The sequence below is a fragment of the Sorghum bicolor genome, chromosome 2, assembly GCF_000003195.3.
Source record: "Sorghum bicolor cultivar BTx623 chromosome 2, Sorghum_bicolor_NCBIv3, whole genome shotgun sequence".
NCBI lineage: Eukaryota > Viridiplantae > Streptophyta > Magnoliopsida > Poales > Poaceae > Sorghum > Sorghum bicolor.
The window spans coordinates 7,873,807-7,898,808 of NC_012871.2; the positions used below are offsets into that span (position 1 = coordinate 7,873,807).

The 25,002-nt window shown below is 43.6% G+C and overlaps 3 protein-coding genes across 5 annotated transcripts; 1 reads left to right on the forward strand and 2 right to left on the reverse strand.

Moving 5' to 3' along the window:
* Window positions 627-4,161, forward strand: LOC8078430 (probable galactinol--sucrose galactosyltransferase 2). Its single transcript, XM_002459496.2, has 6 exons — window positions 627-1,079; window positions 1,361-1,831; window positions 1,935-2,051; window positions 2,140-2,821; window positions 2,913-3,115; window positions 3,237-4,161. The coding sequence occupies exons 1-6, from the start codon at window positions 889-891 to the stop codon at window positions 3,865-3,867; spliced, it is 2,295 nt and encodes a 764-aa protein (XP_002459541.1). The 5' UTR covers window positions 627-888; the 3' UTR covers window positions 3,868-4,161.
* LOC8069094 (dolichyl-diphosphooligosaccharide--protein glycosyltransferase 48 kDa subunit) lies at window positions 4,933-9,784 on the reverse strand. The gene is made up of 13 exons (XM_002461632.2): window positions 9,422-9,784; window positions 8,827-8,963; window positions 8,612-8,737; window positions 7,926-7,979; window positions 7,667-7,780; window positions 7,428-7,483; window positions 7,310-7,351; window positions 6,421-6,496; window positions 6,247-6,318; window positions 6,043-6,168; window positions 5,847-5,951; window positions 5,635-5,718; window positions 4,933-5,316 (listed from the first exon to the last, which is right to left on the reverse strand). The coding sequence occupies exons 1-13, from the start codon at window positions 9,696-9,698 to the stop codon at window positions 5,269-5,271; spliced, it is 1,317 nt and encodes a 438-aa protein (XP_002461677.1). The 5' UTR covers window positions 9,699-9,784; the 3' UTR covers window positions 4,933-5,268.
* Window positions 10,273-15,246, reverse strand: LOC8078431. Of its 3 annotated transcripts, none has more exons than XM_002461633.2 (4): window positions 15,010-15,246; window positions 12,136-12,759; window positions 11,488-11,663; window positions 10,273-11,410 (listed from the first exon to the last, which is right to left on the reverse strand). In XM_002461633.2, the coding sequence occupies exons 1-4, from the start codon at window positions 15,072-15,074 to the stop codon at window positions 10,812-10,814; spliced, it is 1,464 nt and encodes a 487-aa protein (XP_002461678.1). In that variant the 5' UTR covers window positions 15,075-15,246; the 3' UTR covers window positions 10,273-10,811. The 3 variants fall into 3 exon arrangements, with proteins under 3 accessions (XP_002461678.1, XP_021310181.1, XP_021310180.1); XM_021454506.1 differs by lacking the exon at window positions 15,010-15,246 and adding an exon at window positions 14,190-14,992; XM_021454505.1 differs by lacking the exon at window positions 15,010-15,246 and adding an exon at window positions 12,902-14,179.

Genomic DNA, 25,002 nt, shown 5'->3' on the forward strand with positions numbered 1-25,002 from the left:
GTACGTTTATTACGAAAACAGCCATTTAAATGAACATTCTAGATCGAATAATGGCTAAATACAATAGGCGAGACCCTGATCAGCGTTTAGTGATTTTTTTTAATGCCTAGATCAGCACTGAATTTTATCATTTGATTTAGAATGTGTGTATTTGGATCTATAATAAATGAAACCTACATATTGAAAATAGTGGTATCTTGATTCGATCTAGAGATGATTTCAAAACTCGATCTACAGCAAAACGTAATGGCGTTCGCCATGTATTGTTGTGACGTGAAAGATTGTCTACTACAGTAAAAACTTTTGTTTTCTCCCATGTATACCAGCAGAAGGTGAGCAGGAAGGAAGGAAGGAAAATGCACTGAACTTGGACTACCGCATAACGCAGGTATCATGGACCATACCATGCATGCACATGCAGTCATGCACCATCCTAATCAAATTCTTCATCCGGCTCCGCACGAGACAAAAATCTCTCGATTCTTCCTTCTTCTCTGCCGATCGAGCTGTACAAACGTGTTTCACCGTGATGGCGTCACCAGCAGTAAAATAAATTCACTTGCCACGTGTCCCGCCACGTCACCCCTCCCCTCCCCCCGCGAGTATATAAACCCTCACCCCCCTGCCTCCTTCCTCCCGCCAGTTTTTCTCCCTCCCAGTCGAGGGAGCACCATTACCAAGTACTGTAGTTTAGTGCTACTTATATTACCATTACTATATTATTATTACTACTGACTTAATTACCCTCACGCGGCCAGTGAAGCCCTCTACCTTTGATTGATTCCGCACTTGTTGTTCTTGCGCGCATTGCAGAGAGGGTGCTCTCGATCCATCTCTGCAGTTTTATCTCTTAGGTAAAAAAAATCAAATCGTGTGGTACCAATCAACATGACGGTGACGCCGTGGATCACGGTGAGCGACGGGACGCTGGCGGTGCGCGGCCGCACGGTGCTCACCGGCGTGCCGGACAACGTGTCCGCGGCGCACGCCGCCGGTGCCGGCCTCGTCGACGGGGCCTTCGTCGGCGCCCACGCCGCCGAGCCCAAGAGCCACCACGTCTTCACCTTCGGCACGCTCCGGTGAGTAATAATAATATTCCTAATCACTTCATCCTCTCTGCTCTCTCTATCTACACCTATGTCAGTGTTTCCTTCTGCGATAAGAAATGAGGCTGATTTTTTCATGAGAAACGTCTGGAATCGGAATTTTCGGTTTTTTTTTTTTTTTTTGGTTGTCGTGTGTTCAGTACTATTTTGATGTAACATTTTTGCATTGCAGATTGTTGATGAGATCGAAACAATGTGTAAATTTCTGATTTTTTTTTTTGTCTCTCTCTCCCCCGTGGTGCCGTGCCGTGCAGGGACTGCCGGTTTCTGTGCCTGTTCCGGTTCAAGCTATGGTGGATGACGCAGCGGATGGGCGTCTCCGGCCGCGACGTGCCTCTCGAGACCCAGTTCATGCTCATCGAGGTCCCTCCTGCCGCCACCGACGGCGACGGCAAACCCGCGTACGTGGTGATGCTGCCGCTGCTGGAGGGGCAGTTCCGGGCGGCGCTGCAGGGGAACGACCGCGACGAGCTGGAGATCTGCGTCGAGAGCGGCGACAAGGCGGTGCAGACGGAGCAGGGCGCGCGCATGGTATACCTCCACGCCGGCGACAGCCCCTTCGACGCCGTCACCGCCGCGGTCAAGGCGGTGGAGAAGCACCTGCAGACGTTCCACCACCGAGAGAGGAAGAGGATGCCGTCGTTCCTCGACTGGTTCGGCTGGTGCACCTGGGACGCCTTCTACACCGACGTCACCGCCGGCGGCGTCAAGCACGGCCTCCAGAGGTAACGACTCTGCTCTCTTCTTGTGTGTCAGTGACTGTGACTCCATCCGTGCCGACGTTCCGTACTGACAGAGCAGCAAACCCTCCTCTGCTCGCTATTGCAGCCTGTCCAAGGGCGGCGCGCCGCCGCGGTTCCTCATCATCGACGACGGCTGGCAGCAGATCGCCTCCGACAACAAGAAGCCCGACGACCCCAACGTCGCCGTCCAGGAGGGCGCGCAGTACGTGCACTGCACCCATCACATTTCTCTGATCAACCATGGCCGCCGGCCGCCGCAGTGCTCACCACAACTCATTGATTGCTTCCAGATTCGCCAGTCGGCTGACGGGGATCAAGGAGAACACCAAGTTCCAGACCAAGCCGGACGGCGACGGCGACGGCGACGGCGGGCTGAAGCGGCTGGTGTCGGAGACCAAGGGCGTGCACGGCGTGAAGCAGGTGTACGTGTGGCACGCGATGGCGGGGTACTGGGGCGGCGTGGCGCCGTCGTCGGGGACAGCGATGGAGCGTTACGAGCCGGCGCTGGCGTACCCGGTGCAGTCCCCAGGCGTGACGGCGAACCAGCCGGACATCGTCATGGACTCGCTGTCCGTCCTGGGCCTCGGCCTGGTGCACCCGCGGCGGGCGCGGGACTTCTACGGCGAGCTCCACGCGTACCTGGCCTCCTGCGGCGTGGACGGCGTCAAGGTGGACGTGCAGAACATCATCGAGACGCTGGGCGCCGGCCATGGCGGCCGCGTCGCGCTCACCAGGGCCTACCACCGCGCGCTCGAGGCCTCCGTGGCGCGCAGCTTCCCCGACAACGGCTGCATCTCCTGCATGTGCCACAACACCGACATGCTCTACAGCGCCAGGCAGACCGCCGTGGTGCGCGCCTCCGACGACTTCTACCCGCGCGACCCGGCCTCCCACACCGTCCATGTCGCCTCCGTCGCCTACAACACCGTCTTCCTCGGCGAGTTCATGCAGCCCGACTGGGACATGTTCCATGTGAGTAGTAGAGTAGACTGCTGCTTTGCGTCTTCTTGGTTCTCTTCTTCTTTCCATTGATCGATTCGATTCGATTCGATTCGTTCGGCAGAGCTTGCACCCGGCGGCGGAGTACCACGGCGCGGCGAGGGCCATCGGCGGCTGCCCGATATATGTCAGCGACAAGCCGGGGAACCACAACTTCGAGCTGCTCAGGAAGCTCGTCCTCCCCGACGGCTCCGTGCTCCGCGCGCAGCTCCCCGGCCGGCCCACACGCGACTGCCTCTTCTCCGACCCGGCGCGCGACGGCGCAAGGTGACCGACCAGTCCTTGGATTAAACTTCCAATTCCAAAAAGATTTCCGGTCAATTTCAGGAAGCCGGTGGCGGTGCTGATTCTCTTGTTTTTTCATCCATTACTCTGTGCTCTGCTGCAGCCTGCTCAAGATCTGGAACCTGAACAAGTGCGGCGGCGTGGTGGGCGTGTTCAACTGCCAGGGCGCCGGGTGGTGCCGCGTGACGAAGCGGACGCGCGTGCACGACGCGGCGCCGGGCACGCTGACCGGCGCCGTGCGCGCCGACGACGTGGACGCCATAGCGCGCGTCGCCGGCGACGGCGGCAACGATGGCGACAACGGCAGCAACGGCGAGTGGGACGGCGAGGCCGTGGTGTACGCGCACCGCGCGCGGGAGCTGGTGCGGCTGCCGCGTGGCGCCGCGCTGCCCGTGACGCTGGCGCCGCTGCAGTACGAGGTGTTCCACGTGTGCCCGCTCCGCGCCGCCGCGCCGGGGGTGGCGTTCGCGCCCGTGGGGCTGCTCGACATGTTCAACGCCGGGGGCGCCGTCGAGGAGTGCCGCGCAGTGGACGGCGGCGGGAAGGCCGTGGTGGCGCTCAGGGTGCGCGGGTGCGGCCGGTTCGGTGCCTACTGCTCGCGGGAGCCGGCGAGGTGCCTGCTGGACTCGGCGGAAGTGGAGTTCGGCTACGACGCCGACACCGGCCTCGTGTCCGTCGACCTGCCGGTGCCGGAGAAGGAGATGTACCGGTGGACGCTGGAGATTGTGGTCTAGGCCGTTACACAGTGCGCCGGCGCATGTCTTGGCGGCTGAGCCATTCTGAGCCGTACCACCATTGGTGCCATTTTGCGATGTGCACGAGAGATTGGGAGAGCGCGTGCGATTTGTGGATGTAGTGTCTCGTTATATAATTGGTATGCGTGAGAGAGTATGCTTTGCTATGTCGGTGTCAGTATACCCTGTGTGCTCTGAGTGTTGTATAATACTGTAGTACTGGGTAATAAAGGATGGTGCTCCTTCAATATGAATCTCTTCTTTAAACATGACTTAATACATATCACATTACCACTTGTTCATTTTTTGCATGAATGATTCGAAATCACAGCGTTTTGGAGGGCACGGTTTGCTCTATCATAGTCTCTGCTTATTATTGAAAGGTTAGAATGCTGAGATACAGATAATGTTGCTGCCCAGCTTAGCTTTCAGGTTTGATGATCATAATACAAAAACTGTGCTCTTACACATCAGAGAAAATGGCAGCAAAATAAGTGACACTAAGAGTCTACATATCCATCCTTGTTGATAGAAATAGACATTTTGCTCTTACACATCAAACAAATGGCAGCAAAATGCTAACTAGCAGATGCCAAAAGCAACTCCAAAGATCTTGGTAAAAAATACCTCCTAACACTTTTTTAATTAGATCTACAAATATTGCAATCTTCCATTCTAGATTTCTCTTCTAACTAGCCAAAGATAGAGAGCACACAAGTTTTTTTTAAAAAAAAAAAACTGTTGAAGAATGAAAAGATACAAAGAGTGATTTTTATTCAAATAGCTCAAATGGTGATTCCAAGTAGTTTTAGAAACACTTTGAGATGCTGACACCATTGCATTAGGAACTGCTAGAAAACAAGGGCACTGCAGCACGACACTAGATAGACAGAGAAATGCATCCAGTACACCGAGAATTAGGAGCCAGATAGCATTCCAAATTTGGAATTTTGAACATGAAGCTCTACTGTCTTCGAGTATTCATTTTTCAACACACCCAGGTAAAAAATCAAGCACATCCAAGGAATAAGCACCAACAAGTGCGGAAATATAACAATCACAAACTTGGAAGTCCACATTCAGGACCGGAAATCAGAATGCAAGCTCAAGAGTGTAGTACTTTCAAAATCACTACATGCTCATCATTTCAATGCTATACTGTAGACGTTTTCACAAGTGTTGATCAGAAAGGATCCAAGAAAAAGTGAGGCAGATCGAACATCCTAGCACAAGTAAATTCTCATGAGTGCGGTCACGGTCGTCAAATGTTATCTAAGTTGGCACTACAAAAATATGGTTCCATAAAATTGCACCAGGTAACACTTGGCTTATAGCACACATTCAGTGCCACAGATCTAGGTCGCATCAGCCTCCAGAAACTTGTGTGCTCCCATGAGTCCCTTATTTGTGGTACAGGTACACAAGCGAGAATATGAAGAAAGCACCCATCTGCAACAAGAAATGAAGAGGTGATACATTGTGCTAACGCAGAACTTGCATGCACAGTACATGTGGATTGAAGTGGAAAATGAACTTATTTCCCTCTCAATAGCTCCCAATGCATATGGATTGAGGGGATTATCCTCTATTCAAACTAGGCAGTAAGGAAAACAAGGCTAGGTAGTTAATACAGGATGCAAGATGCAACCTATAATACATTCCATGCAAGTGAATTTAATGACAAAGGTCATATAGAGGTCAAGCTGTAAAAGGTGCAAAAATAAATTTCTTTGCGTCTACTGAATAACAAATGGAAGCAGATCTTACTGTTGAAAATGAGGCAGTGTAGTATGGGTAAGCTGATGTTATGAATCTCTCATACTCGTTATGCCTGTAAGGGCGTACTGGAATCTGCAACAGACAAAAACAGATTAATGAATGTGAAAGTCACAAAAAAAATGACTATACAAGTGGATGCAGTTTGACTAATGTAATCGTGCTACTGTACAAACTCCAAAGAATCATGTCATGAGACTAACCTGCTTTGTAAAAGACAGACCAGTATATCCCAATCTTTGGTACTCAACTTTGAACTGGAAAACTCCATAAACATCAGGAACTTTGAAGGATGTTGAATATAAACCCTACAATGGGAGAACATGATAGTTTAGCAACAGCAATCTGTCAATCTCACAATATATTTTAATACGACACAGGTTTGTAATAGTACGCCACCTTGTTGTCAGTCGACATAGTTTTCAGAACATAAGGACTCATCATAAAAAATTGAAGTTGCACATCATCAGCAACATATGGCTTCCAGCTTGTTCCGGACCATTCATAGATCTCAACAGAGTATTCCTTGATGGAGAAATTTATATTAGCACATTTAACTTGTCACAGCTCAACAGCAATTACACATCAAGGCAAAAGAATTACCAGGTCATCATTAATGCGGTACATGCCTGGTTCATTGGCCTCCCCAACCTTGTGATGCTTAACATTAACAGCCTGTGAATTTGAACGTGACAAAGGTTACACCTCACCATCCCATTTATTTGAAAAACATCAATCCCCTAAACAAAATTACAAAGGAAAATAAGGCAATATGACCTTTAGATGCCCCCTCTCATGGAAAACCCATTTGCTTGTCTCGGTCACAAATTGCTCATTTCCAGCCCTCTCGTATCTGTACAATAGCATGTAATAAATGATTATATGAGAGGTTATATTCTGTTACATGATATGCGGTAGTATAATTTGCAAATATCCAACAATTAGCAATATGAAACTTATTTGCAATCTATGTGTCATGTGGGCCCGACAGCCGCCTGGGGACATGCATGGCCAGCAGCCACTTGGGGACATGCATGGCCAGCAGCCACCTGGGGGCGCGCATGGGCAGCAGGAGCCCGAGGAGGCACAGGCGGCTGGGAGCAAATATCAATTAAGAGTTGGTTGAGAGATTAGGAGTAATGGCTGGGCAAGAATCAAAGAGCTAGACTCCTATTTATATCCTGTAATGAGTTGAGAATGAATCAAGCAAGATATATCAAACCTATTCCTAATCTCCCTCTGCTTCTCTTAATCTCATCCCCTTCACCATAAGGTGTCCAGGGAAACCTCCTGGCACCATTACCGGTCTTGGCTACAAACTAAGGAGCCAAGGCCCTCCTACCTTGGGCACTAACGCCCTTGACACTATGCTACAGCGCACAGAAGTATAAAATGACATCATCCAATATCTCATGTTATGGTTTCCTCCTTTATCAAGTAGTGCTCTGTTGCCTTGTCAAGAGTTAATTACAAGATAAAAACTTCAAATTTGTCATTAGGGAAGGTCAGAACTTAGAAAGGCGGATTTTTTCTAACAATCAGATGACGCTTGCCTACGCAAGGATTGAAGGCATTAACAGAAATAGCAGCCTAAAGATCTTGATATTTTCTAGCTGAAATCTATAGACTATTAATCTCAGTAAAAAGGCTTCAAAAGTAAGCTAACCTCGTTTTGCTACCAGCCTTTTGAACACCAGACTTCAGGAACCTGAATAAATGGAACAACATAAGCACTTTATGGAAACCCGGGGGAAACTACTTCATTATATATGATGATAGCATACCGGTTGCTAAACAGGTCGAGTGATCCAGATATCAGCACCCGAGCATTATTTCTTGCCTGCAAGAAGACACAAAACTTATCAGAGAGATTGAATGGCAACATAGAACTGGTAATACATGGGATTCTAGCAGGCCAATCTTACATTTAATGAATAAACAACAATGAACGAATGAACAGTGGAATGAATACTAGCCCACTAATAATAATAATAATAATAATAAAGTTAAAAAAATTAATTACCTGCATAACCGAAACCAATGATATAGCTGACCCAGTGAGCGATGGAGGAGATGACAACTTAGTCTTTGGGTTAGCTGAATATGCTGATGGAGAGGCAGATAGGACTTTCAGAACCTAGCAATGCCCAAAGACGGGAGAATGGGGGATTATATTATAGAAAAAAAAACATAAAACATACATGTTTTACAGCAATAAAACAGAGTTATGCAACTAATAGTTGGGCATGCAAATACCACTGTTCAGACTTCAAAGTACGTACCAAACTGTTTGATGGATTAGCCGTGTGTCCAATTCCTCGAAACAATACAGGAGCCTAGAAAAATGGAGAAAAATATTCAAAAGACAAATTTACATTTATAAGAACTTCCAAAATTGAAAAAGAAAGTGCTAACCAAAAGCACTTGGTAAGTTTACATCATATCCTCATGAACACCAATGTTAAGAAAACATATTATAGCTAAGTCCACTCTAGTCAGTAATGAACTGCAGGTATATAAGTAGCTAGTTCTTAATAGGAACAGATAGGTTTTAGGATATAAGTATCTTAGCTAATACTACCAATTGGTTAAGCATGGAAAAACTCAGTACAGCAACCAAGACTTGAATATAGACATGGCAAAGAAGTATGGAACAGCAAATTGAAGACAATTTATGGGCGCACTTTTACTGAAAATCTAGGCAGTATTGCCTACAAGATTAGATCAAGATTATCACTGTTGTAGTGTTGCAATAGCAAAGATGAACAAAAGGCCTGCTAACTATGAATGCTTAGTATACAAAATTATGGATATCATGAAGCCCCACGCACAAAACAGAGCTGTCTACTAATAAATTCAGAATACGAGTGCAGACAAAGATTCAGTCTCAACTCGGTTTAATCGAATGAACATGAAAAATGTGTAAACAGTTGGAAGGGTTATGAAGATTCTTAGCATCACTGCTAACCTCAATCTTTTTAGACCCCAGTATCACATCTGACTGGATAAGATCATCACCAGCAATCAAGGTGTGATCACCTTCAACATCCGTGACGGCATAGTTAATGTGGTCAATAACCATTGCCTCTGGATCCTGAAATCATCAAGACCCAAACTGTTGGTTCGCTGAGGTCAACGAAAATGTTTAAGATAAGAAGGTGCAAGGCCACAGGAATTGCTTGCCTCATCAAAATCAACCCCGCACTCTGTTGCAATGCCACGAATAAGATCAGAGGCAGAGGAATCTGCCGCCAGGATCATGTCATGCCCAGCATCAATAAATTCGAGGACTGCGTTCTGGTCCACTGATCCACCAAAACCTGCAATGGAATGAAGACTGGCTTTATTAACAAATTGGGCTGAATCAAGTACTACATAATCATGGGCAGAGATCAAGGACAATCCAGCAGTTTAATCAACAAAGAGCTGTAATAATAATCTAGTCAATCACAATAGGCAACAATTGATACCCCTAAGATCTGCTGCTTTCAACTAGAACTAACTGACTAAGGTCAATTTTCAGGTGAACCTTATTGCATAAATCCTCCGGTCACGGGAAATTCTACTCCGAAATCCCGAATTTGACATTACCCGCAACAGATCACACAACCCCCACCACTCCAAGAGTCACGGATCAGATCAGAAAAGCAGTCAGACACCGCACCCAAACCATCTCTATCCCCGTCGAATCTATCACCAGAACACTCCAGCAACACAGATCGGATCTCCGAGTGAGAGGCGAGGCAGGAAAGGAAAGGAAAGGAAAGGAGCAAATTACGTGGGGTGGAGGGGGCGAAGAGCACGAGGCCGTCGTAGAGGTACTGGCCGTAGCGGTGGAGCGAGAGCTTGGGGTCGTCGGCGAGGCGGAAGTCGAGATCGAACCCGCGCGCCTGGAGCGAGCCGAAGAAGGCCGAGTGCGACGACCGCACGGCCAGGTCGTCCAGCAGGACCAGCAGCCGCCGCCCGCGGGGCCCCTCTTCGGCCCCCTCCGCGGCCGCGGCGAGCGCGAGGAGGGTCGCGAAGGCGAGGAGGAGGACGTGGCGCCGCGTCGCCATTGCTGCTGCGCAGATCTCGTGAGGAGGGGGGTTTTGGGTTTGGAAGTGGCGCAGAGCAGCCAGTAGCGACGGAGACGAACGACGACTCGGAGAGAGAGAGAGAGAGAGAGAGGAGGTATAGCGTGCCAAGGTGGAGAGGGAGGGATCCTTCTGGACCGTCCGATCGGAGATCGAATGGCCTGGAGCCCCGGATCGAGTTCGAGCTTTTTGCTGCGGTTCCGAAAGCGTGCAGAGGGATCTGTCTCTGACAGGAGGTCCCACGTGAGACGAGTTCGCATTTTGCATTTTCTTACTTTCTTTCTTTGAGGAATTTGCTTCCATATGGCCTTGTTTAGTTCCAAAATATTTTACAAAATCGACACTGTAGCTCTTTCGTTTGTATTTGACAAATATTGTCCAATCATGGACTAACTAGGCTCAAAAGATTCGTCTCGTCAATTCCGACCAAACTGTGCAATTAGTTTTTATTTTTGTCTATATTTAATACTTCATGCATGTGTCTAAAGATTCGATGTGACGGGAAATCTGAAAAATTTTGCAAAATTTCTTGGGAACTAAACAAGGCCATATATAGTTTTAATTGATGAAACCAAACTGCTAGAACTTCTTTCATAATCAACTGATACAAAATTTCCAGAGTTTCTTAAAAAAACCCCAGAAAGATAACTGAAAACGAGCTGATCCCAGCGATCAGTGAAACATTATTAGTGATCTGTTTAACTACCAAGGCAACTACATGTAACATCAGCAATTCAGCATAGTTCAGGGCTTCAGGTCATGTCATATGCCTTCTCTGGGGTTCTCTGTAAAAAAAAAACCTCCACAACACAAATCACTCATCACCAAGAGAAGCCATAGAAAAATGGCTTGTTGGATGGGCACAAAAAAAGAAGGTCGCCTTATAATCTTCAAATCGGCCAGAACAATTGTTGCTCCACACTTCTCTCCGTGGCACAATTGCCAGAATCTCAATCAGAAACTCAGAATGACCCAGGACGGTATGACCAGATGTTCTGAATGCTGATCAAGGCAGTATCTTCAGATCATCACACAAGCTCCTGCTCGGGATGCCGAGAGGTTCCGAATGCTGATCAAGGCAGCGCATTCATATCATCACACTAGCTCCTGCTCCTTGAAGCTGGTGAGTTTCGCGTTCTCTCTGTCGTGCTTGAACACAAGGTACAGTGGGCTGTAGAACAGGACACAAACACCGAAAGGCACGGTCATCATGGTCAGCAGCCCTCTTGAGAGTGCGTACGCCCCTTCTGCTGATCCGTTCGCAAGGTTCACAGTCTTGGTATCATAGCCATAAATCTTCTCGGTGACTAGGCCCACTGCGGGGGCAGCCAGCGAGGCGAATGAGCCCTCGAACGCACGGTCGAAGGCGTAGATCATGGTGCGGTGCTTGGGAGGGACCACCTCAGCAAACATGGGGTTGTTTGCCGAGGTGGCGCACCAGCTTATCGTGATGCCCATGAAGAAAAGTGTGACGGCGAAGGCATACCAGTAGTCAACTGACTGGGGGATGACTGTGAGGAGGATCCAAGAGAACGGGATGCCCATGAAGGCACTGAACTGGGCGCACATGACACGTGCCGAATCTGGAAAGTACTTTGACAGGTGGTCTGCTATCACTCCGCCAAGAAATGCTCCGCTGGCACACCCGATGGCGAAGAGGCTGTTCAGTGCTGCCGAGCTTTTGTTGTCAAAACCTAAGAGTGTTCAAGGATGTTAGGCTTCAATTTTAAGAGCATTGTTATCAGATTTTGTAGAATGGTTGCTATCCTACCAATGAGTTCAAACCACATTGTGAAGAAAACTATAGCAGTCCATGGCAATGAGCCAATGATCCCTTGCAGGACAATGATCTGAAATGTCTTCACTTTCATAACAGATCTTGTTGCCACCCAAGAATCCCTCCAGATAGAAGGTGGAGGAAGAACATCTTTGCTTGATAAATGCAACCTGGGAGACAAGGATAAAGTTCATATTCAATTATAGCACCATTCCAAATCCCATGTTGTTTTAACTCGGGTACAATGCAGAAACCTACTAGAAATGCACTCGAATAACATAAGAGTTCCTAAATGTGGTTCAGCCACACAAGAAATGCAAAAATAGTTCAGACTGAAAAGGACATAGTAACAAAACATACTCAAAACATGCAACCCTGGTTTATTTCCTACAAGAAAATGAAGAATGTTTAATGGAATAACACGCTCTTGTACGTTCAAGAGAAAAAAAAATGAAGCACCATGACGAGATTCTCTGGCAGAATCAGAATCTTGTTTATATAAATCAAAACATGATCTGGCATAGCACAAAACTACAAGCTATGTGAGTTCAGTTTTTCCGCGAGAAGGCTATGAGTTCTATTTTGCTAGTAATATTGATTAATGAATCCCTGCAGCTAGGTGAGATGAAAAGAATGGCACACCTCTCATAGTCATCTTCATCAAGAAGGCGATTGCCAGGTATTCTTCTTGGATCAGTTGCATATAAGTACACAAGAATTCCAATTATCAAGCTGACTAGTGCGACCATCATGAATGCAACACGCCATCCAGGGAATCCCCAATAGTCCTTTCCAGCCATGATTGTTGCCAAAATACTACCACCTATACCACCTACAGCACCAATGAGGCTTAACAAACCGAATCCTGCACCACGTGTACCATCTTTATAGCTATCAGCAATGAACGACTGAAGCGCTGGTATTACAATGGCAAGCCCAAGGCCATTTACAGCTCTCCAGAATGCAACCTGCCCAAAATGTTGGCTAACACCGACAGCCGCCGTTGATAAGGCCCAGAAAACAGTCCCTATTGCAAGCACTGTTGGCCGATCATAGTGCAGAGCAAGGATACCTGCCAAGGGAGATGCTATTGACTTCAGAAAGTTCATTGCAAAGGTGAGGTATCCCAGATCAGTAGGACCAGCATTGAAGGCTGCACTGACTTCCTTGTAAACTGCTGGAAGGAGATTCTCATCAGCACGCTCCATAATTGAAGCCAGATTGATGAGGATGAGAGATACAGAGAAACCAAGTATCTTCTTTGTTCTGCAAGAAAAGAAAAGAAAAAAATACCAGTGTTATGATAGATGATGTAACAGTATATTCTCTAGTACAGCTCAGAATTTGATGCAATATTCTTGCCAGGATGCAAAGTAGAAGATGAAGGTACATACTAAGCATCACTTACTTATTTCAGAATCCTCTGCATCCAACTAAAACGAAATGATAATCATTGCTGACTACTCAATGTGTGGCACCAGAGATTGCGCAAACGTAAAATTTTGTTCGGAGATGACAACATGTCTCAAATTTCTCAGCAGTCCTCGACATAAAACATCTTATTTCCATTTGAACACTCATATAATTAGAATAGAGCACCATGCTATCAGAAGTATGAACTGAAGGTAGATAGCCAGAAAGTTCTGTTCCTTGATATGAACTGATAGCATAGCACAAATTGGAGAGCTCCAATACGAGGGGAATTATTTATTATTACTGCATCTTGTAAGTTGTAGATACAGTTCAAACAATTAATTACTTGTAGAAAAATCTCCTTCGTGATTCTGATTGTTACAGTTGCCCTAGAAAAACTCTCTTGTAAAGAAACACCGAGTTCATTAAATTTATTGGGCCCAACAGAAAGTTCTTGGGTGCATATCACGTAATGTTAGATGAGTGGCTAGGATTATACACTTATTAACAACTAACTATTAGTTACAATAAACAGATGGCTTGGTCGTACTTTTCTTCGGGGCAGGGTTGGTTATCAATTATTAGCACATTTATAGTGGTACTGTCTTAGTGTTAAAACATGTACCTTACCACAACGAAAATCAGGCCCACCACCAAATCTAATCACAAATTCATGACAGAGCAAACATAGATGGTGCTAACGTGCATAGTAGGCTGAACAATCTCAGGTGGCTCAGTTCCCTTGACATTAAAATCTTCACGCCACTCACTATCTGATTCAGTGGATGATATGAGAGATTGGATGTGCTAAGAAAAAGTATCTAAAAGGGTATCCTTTTGATGCTCATTACTATTTAGTGTCACAAAAAAAAAGGCGACCTGGAATGACAGTGGTGATGATCATTACTATTTAGTGTCACAAAAAGGCAAGCTCAATCTTGAATCGACATGGTTATCCATAGATCAAAACATAGATATTGTCCTCAAATTAGCGATTGGCTCAAGCCAACTACTACTTCTAGTAGGGATTCCCTACTAGTAGAGAATAACAAAAGATAGGACAAAGATCACAACTTTTTCCCAGGAATGGAGAATGAAGAAGCTTGACCCGTGAGAAGAAAGTGGGTGTCCACTCAACAAAAACAACAACAACGTGCTTGTCAAACCCAAAAAAAATTACTAAAAGGTACAGCATAATCTCAAGGACTGCCTGAGTGCAGCTCACATCCTTAAAACCTTTTCCCCCTATCAGAATTCAGAATCGTGGCCGCAGCTTCTGCTACCTGGCTTTTCTTTCCCCTGCCCACCCAGAAAGTGGGGCGGCGGGAACGTCAACGCCGATTGCACGAGCACCAAGCACTTGTTGATGCTGAGATCACCATCTTCCATAGGGGGTGCACGCCGGTCAATGGCCGCAGAGGGCGTCGGGATCTCGCTCGCTGACGGTTTTATCTTATCTGGTACTACAGCTTTTTCAGTTTTTCAGGAAAAAAGGGAAAATGGAAATCCAAACGATTTCTGACTTGTTCACGCTTCACACGCATCCCTGTCGTCCTTATCTGGTACTACAGCTTTTCAGTTTCCAAATTCGCAATCGAACATCAGTTGAAGAATCTGGACGAATACCACAGGGGCACCCAACCTTTTTTTCAGTTACGCAGTTTTGTTTTTTCATGCGCTCACTAATCTTATGCTGCTGAACGAACGACCAAAGGGCCTGAGCTGCTTCCAAATGCAGGCTCAAAGCCATCGCCGAGGAGTATTTCCACGAGCTTTTGCTCGAAGAATCTAATCACCGGGAAGCTCAGCTCCTTTAAACTGACAGCATATCCAAGCAGCAGCATCAAGAACAAAATCAAAGACAAGCCAGAGCGCCAAAAAGATTCCTCCCTTTGCGCCGAACGAATCAATCAGGAATCAGCGCGAGATTCCGCCACCCCGGAAGCTAGCTGCAGCGAGCACCGAGCACCGGTGCCAACAAATTCACACGAACGAGAACTGGCGGTAGACGTATCCGAAGGCGGGCCCGCAAGGCCGCAAATCCCGGAAGCCAGTACCAGAGAGAGGGGGCAAGGCAATGAGGGGCGGCCGACGGTCGGTTACCTGGTGCTGGAGGACGGGGTGAGCGGGGAGGTGGGGGAGGACCGCGCCCTGTGCCTCATGGCCATCGGCGGGCTCGGTCCGGCGGCGGGATGAGCTCCGACAGAGCAGCGGAGGCGCGCTTCTCTTTCTCGGTCGCTGCTCTTTTCTTGGTCTGCTGCTTTGTGAGCTGCGAGCTGAAGCGAGCTAGGGGACGGGGAGGGGTGGACTGGTGGGGAAGACGACGCGGCAGGGGACCGCGTCGCACGAACTCATCAGTCCGGCTTAGCACACCCGTGAGGATTTGTCCTTTTCTTGATTTATTTTATTTTAATGAGTTTATTAGTACAATCTGAGGCCTGGTTTAGGTGCGAAAACTTTTTCGATTTCAGCACTTTCGTTTGTTTGTGACAAATATTATCCAATCACGGAGTAACTAAAATCAAAAGATTTATCTCATAATTTTCAGCTAAACTATGTAATTAGTTTTTATTTTTGTCTATATTTAATGCTTCATGCATGTGCCGGGAGATTCGATGTAACGGGGAATCTTGAAAACTTTTTGGTTTTTGGGGTGAACTAAACAAGGCCTGAGTCCAAGACTGGATGTTAGAATTAATAGTATGCATAATTGGAGTCATAGACATTAATAAACATTTTCTATGTGAAATATTAGTCGGATATAAGGACATCTTCAATATTTTTCAAAAAAAACAATCGTCGGTAAAGAAAATAGTGAGCATATTAGTTGATTTTCTCCTAAAAGCCAACACTAGAACCACATGTTGTCTAAATTGTCAAACTGAAACATCAGTTTTTAATATATTTGAATCTTTTAGAGAAATAAAAAATAGACTCGCCATACCCTTACTTAATCGATGCAAAATTGGACAATTTAATCTCACTAGTTTCATTCTAAATATATATTCGTGAATAGTTTTGCCCAATTAAGCAAGAAACATACTAGTGTGCTTCTTTGTGGTTTTATTATTTTCACCATCGAATTTATAAAATTACCATTACTCGACTAAACAGTGTGTACTCATCTTTTAAACACTATTCGATGATATGTCACTACGGTTCGATCATCCGTTTACCCCGTTTAAACAGTTTGTTTTGCTTGTGTCAAGTAGTTGTTTTGTCCGAATAATAGTTAGCAACAAATGATTGATTATTTAGGGTTTAGGATATAGGATAATACTAAGAGCAACTCTAAGAGGGTGGCTATTCTTTTATTTTAGAATTTGCATAGCAAAAAGCAGGTTCCAACAGATATGCTATTTGGTTTGTAAAAAGTTGGCTATCCTTTGATTTTTTTGTTCATATATAGCTAACCAGTGACACTGACTATCTGATTTTTTAAATAGCAAGGTTATTATGAACTTCTTCTTTTAAAAAAAATTCTATTTCACAAAATGGTCAAATAATGGAATTTGACTACTAATTTTAGCCAAGCTCTTGGAGTTACTCTAACTCATGTCAATATTTTCCAGTAATGTTTTTTTCAATTTCACCTTAAATCGGCTTAAAGAATCATCCCATTGGGTTGAATTATCGATTTGTGAAGTATATGCATGTGCATTCAGCTTGCTAACTCCTAGAAGGTGCCTTAGACTGTCTCTTAGCATTACAGGCAAAGGGTTTCATATCCATTTTTTATCTTTTCCAATAATAAAACTCAAAAAAAATTGCAAATAGGTCTCAAGAAGAGAGGATACTTATATTTAAGTTATACCTCTCTTGATACCCAAAATGAGCCTTACATATTGGAGTTGAAGATCTATTTTGGATTCTCCTATTGGATACAGCCTGGGGTTTACCAATTCCGTATTGCTTCACCTCGCGTGGAAGAAACTGATGTTTATGCAAAGGTAACCATCGGCAAAGTAGTACTAAAACCCTCAAAATTGGCCATATCGGTTTTGGTCGTCAATGTGTACTTGCGTAGCTCTTCTGTCCCTAGAGAAAACAAAAAAAAATCCCATATTAAGGTTGATTAGCAACCAAGGTTGATCGGAAGTTTGGCAAAACAACTCTCTATCTTAATTTTTTAGCAAAAAAGAAAAAAGTTTTCTCCAACAGTTTCTTAAAAATAAAAAGTTGTCAAATAGCATTTTTAACTCATAGATTTTCAAAGTCAAAAGAACTCCTTATCTTTCCTTTGTGTGCGAGAGTTTGTTTATGTCGTGGCGGCAGTGTGCAAGGATTAGCTCCAAACCGTTCCAAAAATAATCGGACATGGACCCTACTTTAGATTTTAGAATAGAAAGTTAAAATAGAAAACTGTTGGAGAAGGGCAAAATATAAGGTTGCTATTTTTTATTAACTTGCTAAATCGATTATACCAAACTCCTGGAGATGCTCTAAAGTCCCCATTTGAATCCGATTTCAGAATCTCAAAATAGGATAAAAAAAATCTTTTAAGCTTCCAAACAGGGAGATTATGAGAGGGATACCAAAAAATCTAAACGTGAGATTCCTGAGAATCCCTCGCAAGATTCATATGGTGGGACACTTCTTCCATCGAGCTGATGAAAAGACAGTTCTGCCCCTAGCTTATCTTCTTCCTCAGGTCATGCAATACAAATGACTGGGGGCAAAATGGAGAAAACAAACATTCAAATGGGTAAAATCTCTACATAGAATCCATGATCCAAACATGAGAGATCTTTATCATTTAGAATCTGGGTTCTAAAATCCAAGTCTATAATCTAGATTTTATAAAAATCCCTAGTGCATCCAAACAACACTTAACATATGTATCTTGAGGAAAAAAAATCAATGTTATCCTAGACGCTAAACGCTAAACGGTTAGCCACCCTCTATTTAGCGTTTAGACGATTTAGATGACTGACTTGAGGGTTTAAACAATTTGCACTGTAGCAGTAAATATACATATAAAATTATAATTTTCTATACAAAATTTAAGTTCAATTTAAGACTTTAACATAATTGCACAACTTGACATAAACAATAAACATTGTATACATAGTCATATGGACATGATCTAGGTGGCACCAAAATTTCCCCACCACACATGCAACCTAAATTTCACCAACACAAAAAGTTTGTCTAACACCCTAACTTTCATAGTCTATAGGCGAACAATGGGAAAATAGAAAAATCATCTCTTTTTCTCCCTTTTATTATGGCTATCCATAAACTCGCTAAGATTATCTTGCGCTTGGGTTTGGACAAATTTTAGTAAGTTCAACAAAGCATCTTAGTGCATTCATCATGAGTCGTACCAGATCTAGGAAGAGGTTAATTAGTTTTTACCTTAGATGAAGATGTAGTAGATTAAAGAAGATCAAAATTAATGTCTTGGATCTTCTTGGCAACTCCCTACCAATCCGTCTCAAAGTATGCTAGGGCAAACTCTAATTCAATAGTAGCTCGAGCCTTCGTCCTCTCCTCCAGTATCTTACAAATCTCCTTAGAAAGTTGGTCGAGCGAAGGCTTGAAAATGTTCTTGAAGTTGTTTGGATCTATAGGATTCTCCTTTTTTTCACTGATCATCTTAATAGTTATACTTTGCTTTCTTCTCTAATGTATTGTAAAGAAATGTGCTAACATAGATATGTTCAACACATATAGGTAAGGGCTAGATCGCTTGAGGCCACAAATGACCTAGATACACAATGAAGGTAGGTCTAGATGACAAGGTCAACTAGTAGGTTGACGATGCCAATTGACGCTTGTTCTTTTCCCAAAAACCCATGAATGCCTTCCAAGAAGATCAGCCACATAGACACACAATAGGGGTGCTCTAGGATCGCTAAGATCACCTAGGACACCAATAAATATCATTGAAAGAAGTGTTGGGCAACAAGAGGTTGGAAAATATCGAATTTAGAGGTAAAAGGTAAAGATAGATGTGTTTTTATGATTGGATGGATGGATCTCTCAATCTATGGTGATCCTCTCATAGAAATAGAGAGAGAGAGGTCTTATCCTAGTAAGAAACTTATTTCACACAATTTACAATTTTTTCATGAGGTTAGATCAATTTTTTAAGGAAAATTAGGATTTGGGGCTCGGACTGCCAAAACCAGCTCTTGAATTGGGCTAGTTTTATTGGGTGCTACGGACTGTCTATATCTTGAATTGATGCCACCTTCTTAGCACAAATCGGTCTAGGCTGGGTTTTCCATGGAGTTTGCAAATTTACTTAGTTTAATCCAAATTTGATCATTTTTCTCACAAATGATTTTCTAGTCCATCTTCAATCTTTTCGATCATGTTTTAGCTGCCAACAACACTGAGTGTTTTCTCATTGCTACACGGATACACACCCTCTCCACTGCCACACATAGATGAGTGCGTGACAAACCATGCATAAACCATCAAAAAAGTTGGCTCATTCTCAACCGTTCTAAGTAGAAATGAATACCTCTATGTGTTTGTTTTGAGGATTGAGTTAGTCCATCATTTACTCATCCTCACCTTTTGTGTCTAGTTTGTAGAATGTAATCGATTGATGCATCAACATCTCATTTCTCACAAATCTAATAATTAGTACTAGCAGCACCAAATTTGAGGAGTGAAATGTCATGATACACCGTCTCATCTAGAATGATTTGATTTCTCAAACCAAACACCCCTAAGTTCATGCGGTGCGAACCTGATCTAGCATATTACAATGAAACAACTACTTCATTGAATTCTGATTCATCAATCTCATACTTCCTTTATCACGGGCATCTGTTGTTTGCCCCAAATTAAGATTCAACACGACACCCTCTCTACCATCTCAGGCTTCCTAACCAGATTGGTTTAACTCTGCTTGAGAAAAGTGTTTCCATTCATAGTTTGGGGTTTCCTAGTCCCTGATTTTTTCATAACTAGCTTTCTATCTAGGTTTTCATCCTCAACAACTATATTTGTTTGATGGTGTTCATTGCCAATGCACAAGGGTAAGTTTCTGCTTGCTTTTTTCCTGATCGCGTATCCATCCCAGCCTAATGAATTTTTCCATTGTACTTTCCAATCGAATTGATTGTAAGACTCATAAGGATCTATTTTATGAAGATCTCCATTATATTCCAGAAGCTAAGATTTTTTTTTGCTATAGAATAGTCTTGTCTATAAATAGAAGCTTCGGCGCACTCTCTATTTTGCGAGACGAGAAAGGAGTCAAAGGTGTTAATGCTTCCTCATGAGGTCAATAATGCTAATCCCTCCTTTTGTGACCAGAAGAAGATAAGAAAAAGCGAAACTGGTAAGAAAATACTTCAACAGAAAGTAAATACCTACCAACTGTAATGACTTACTTCTTCTGTGAGCTTTCTTCATGTTCGATCGATAGAAAAAGGCTTAAGAGCTAAAGAGAGGTAGTAAGTGAAAACCACGAAATTAGGCTCACTAGACACGTTTTCGTATATTTCTGGTGCCCTACCCCACCCCCATTCAGGGATCCGATCAAGTCCCCTCCTCCTAGGGAACTAGATCTCCATAACACCCCTCTTCCTAGCTAGGCTTCTCCCTCAAGAGGGTAGCTCTCTAACCTAGCTTTCCCTGTTTGCTTGCCTTTACTCTGATATTGTTCCCTCCCCTAGAGGAAATAATATCTCCCCTCTTCTAGTTCTCTTACCTAGCTTCCCTCCTATTCATTCGGACCTGGTTCTTTGACCCCGTTCCCTACTCCTAGTAAAGGATATCTGTCTTGGCCTAACCTCTGCTATAGACTCTCCTCTACAGATGGGCTATCTTACCACCCCTCGCGTCCAATCTTGGGGTGCCGCTTGGGCAAGCCTATTCTTTAGTGCTAGTTTCGGGAAATGCGTATCGTGATATCAGTATCAGGCTGATATTGCTTATTCCTAGAAAGGCAAGCGCTCTTTGGAGCAGGCATACGCTCACCCATACATGAAGGCCCTAGCCATATCCCGTGTGGAGCCCCCTTATGACAAGACTTAGTCAGTTATTTTTTGTTAGAGTGGATTTGGACCGCCACTTCTCTAAAAGCATGGTTATTTCCTTCCTCTTCCCTCCCTCCTTGGAGCTTGTCCATTCGTCTGGTGATCCCTTGCTCTCACATTCAAGTGTTTGCTCGTCGTTTAGGCCGGTGAGTGACATTTTTGCTCATTTCAGTCACCTCCAAGGTTCTCTGCACGTGGTTATTACCAAGACCCTTGTGCCCTATACTGCACTACCCGCCCTATGACCTAAAACTCAAAACGAGCCTTGCGACGTGATGCGGACATTCCTCGTGATGTGGTTCCCTCTGGTCCGTTCCCGGGTTGGGTTAGACGAAGATCCGAGCGATTGCCTTCGTGGATCCAAACGTGCTCACAAGGTGCACAATAAGAATAAGACCAATAAAGACTCTGTAAGAGATCATATTGTAATGCTCCTAGAAAGGCAATGAGTGAACACTGTATTAAAATAATAAACTAAAATATTATAAAATTTACTAATTCTGTATTTTTTTGGAGAAATCAACTAAAATTCATTTTTAGAAATCAATTGTTGAGACATTCATGTCTAGTAAAATTATCACTAATTCCCATTACAAAGGTCAACTAAAATGGTATAAAATTCATTAATTGCATAAATTTCTATGGAGAAATCAACTAAAATAATGGCATTGCCATAATAATTACGCGAAAAAACACCTAAAAGCATAGCACTCGCTCGTGTACGCTATGGATGTTGGTAGCTAAAGTCGCATCACCATATTTGTTCTCGCTAGAAACCGTATCACCGTGTGTGCATATGATTGCTTTACCTAGGGACCGTGTGTTTCAGGATCCAGATTTTGCGATCCTTACTTGAAAACTCTTTCCATCCCGAGATACAGGGTCTTGTTTAGATGTGAAAAGATTTTGGATTTCGCTACTGTAACACTTTCGTTTGTTTGTGGTAAATATTGCCCAATCATAGACTAGCTAAGGTCAAAAGATTTGTCTCGCGATTTAGAGTCAAACGGTGTGATTTGTTTTGGTTTTCGTCTATATTTAATGTTTAATGTATATGCCACAAGATTCGATGTGACAGAGAATCTTGAAAACTTTTTAGATTTCGGAGTGAACTAAACAAGGCCTAGATTCCACGATCGAACAATCCACTCAAACTCCAACTTTTACCGGATTTGGACACACAAATTAGGCCCCGTTTGGTTTGATTTGTTAAAGTTTAACGCTTGTCACATCAAATATCTGGACATATGTATGAAGTAGTAAATATAGACTATTTATAAAACTAAAAACACGGCTAAAGAATAATTTGTGAGACGAGTCTTTTAAACCTAATCAGTATATGATTGGACAGTAATTGTTGAATAAAACAAAAATACTATCTATTAAACTTTAACAACTCTAACTAAATCCTCTAACTATAGTCCAAAAAGTGGAACCCAAGTTACCAAACAACCATTAACTTTTGCACGCATACTTTGTACTACCTACATCCAATCGCTTTGTCGTTCTTTCCAAACTCGATTTGGAAAACATAGATTTTTTAGAGCAAATATAGAATGTTGAACGATATACTCCCTTTATACTTATAAAGAAAATTATCTCTTCTCTACTATAATGGAACACTTCAAATTATATTAGATTTACCCAGTAAAATTTCCCCCGCTGAGAGTCTCCAACCTCTGTGCACCCAAAAATATATACGCAGGAAGTCGTCTTCTTTAAAATCAAGGACTACAAAACATCTCTCCAAGGCTTCAACCTAAAAAACATGCGGCCAAGATGGATTGTTGGCTTCAACTCTAGGCTTCAACGGGGCACCGCACAGGCTTCAACACGCGGCAACCGCGTCCAGTGCAAAACGAGCCACGATCGAACTCTACTTGCATCGGAAAAGAAAAAGAAAAAAAAATAAACGAGACGCACAGATGCGGGCGGCACCTCTCTCCCAGTTCCACTGCAGGGGCGAGACGAGGGCTCCACAGCGAGGGCAAGGGCAGCTGCCGTGGTGGGGGACACTGCCTCGAGGATCGGTGGCGGCGGCGGAGCGCTGTCCCATGATAGTCTTTTGCCGTTAGAAGAGAAGGCAGGGAGAATCCAAGCCATTCCGCCGCCTCGCCGTCTCTCGGCACGGCCTCGTCGAATTCGTTTCTCCTCTGCCTCCGATGCTCCTGCCATCACGCCCCCCAATGCCTTCTCTTCTACCGTCGCTGCCGCTGTCGCGGGCCACCGAGGATCTAGCAGGCGGCATGGCGGCGATGACCGTGGATGTGCGGTTCGATCTGCCCCAGGGGATTGGGGAGTGCATCTAGGAGGATGAGCTCAGGCGTCTGGAAGCCCATCCCCATCTGCTACGATGGTTTTGAGCCTCCGGACACATGCACATTGCTCAGGTTCGAGATTAGTAGAATAAAAAATATAAGTTTGCACGATTCAGCCATTGACATCAGAAGGAAGAACCAACCGATTAGGTACAACTGCTTTATTCAGGTTTTTACAAACCCACAAACTTATTTGTCAAAGAAAAATAATACTAATGCTAGGGGGCCTAGAACTGCTCCAAGGATGTTGAAAATCCCACCGTCTGATTAATGGATCTGTAGAATTAATATCCACAATTGATCTGCTCTGCTTGGGATGGAGGTTCTGATCCAGTGCAATTTATGCTACAGGGTCAGAGATCTTTGTGAGAAGGCAAAGGAGATTCTGATGGAGGAAAGCAATGTTCAGGTTCGCTGTTTAATTGCTTTGGCTTAAGAACAAGAGCGCTAGAATATGTTGTCCAACTTATATATCTATTTTCTTTCATATGCTGTGCTAGCTTGCAAGCATAGTGAAATAAAATATGTTTCTCAACCTGTATATGCATTTGTCCAAGCCTCTTTTTTTTTCTTGGGAATTCTATAGAGAACTTTGAGTTTTCCCACTTAGTGCAAATTTGTTGGATCAGAAGATTTACTTTCTTTGAGACAATGCCATTTACATGTTAAACTAGATAGCCTTATTCTGTATCGTAATTTAGTTTTCATTTCTTACATTTTGTCCCATCTTTTTCTAACTTGTTTGAGCTACTGCCCTTGCAGATGTAATTTGTTTATTCCATATGAAAATATGGTTGATGATATTTCTATTTGATGGTACCTGTGAGCCCATGGATTCAGCTAATTGAATGTATAATGGATTGGCTTGTGGGTTCAATAAGATGGCCAGATGCACAAGGAAATATTGGGAAAAACTCAAATTTCACTGCTCAGTTTAGTGCTTTGACAGACCACAATTAGCTAAGTAGTTCAAACATGAGAATCTTGTCAAGGTACTTCCTGGTTGCATTCGAAAGATCCACTAATATGTTGGTAGATTTGGGGCAAATTTTGAGAAACATTAGGAGAGATCTGGACAGAAAGTAAATGTTACACGGGGCAATTCATAATGGGGTGACATATAAGTGATTCCTCAGCACGATTGAAAAGTCATCAGAAGCTTAAGCTTTGGCGGTGATGTTTTCTAGGAATTGTGTCCTTTTTTTTGTTAAAAATTTAATCATTGAAGATATAAATACAAATATTTGTTTGTTTGGGTACGAAAGGGAATTTTGCATTGCAGGTAGCCGGGCTCTGCGGGTAGCGCGGCCGCAGCACGAGATGCTGGAGAGCACAGGAAGGTTATAGGCTATGTAAATTCTAGATGTTTGCCAAACTAATTTTGTTATATATTAAAAGTTGGAAGGTTGTGTGTGTCCACTATATATTCTGATATCATTGTTGTCATACAAGTAATCTTTGTCTGAGGTTGTCGAGAGAATCATGTTTTTTATTATAATATTGTAATGTGGTCACTGTTTTTTTTAAAAAAAATCACCAAAGCATTCATGTTATTTTAGTTGTTTAATTTATGTTGACCTAAATGTTACTGTAGCGTTAGCACGGACATTATATTACTTTTGGATAATGCTTGAGTTAAATATTACAAATATAACTCATAAATAATTTTTTAAGTTGTTGAATTTAAAAATGTGAAAACTATATGAATATATTTATCTTAAAATATACTTTTACAACAAATATATATATATATATATACTATTTTTTGATAAATATTT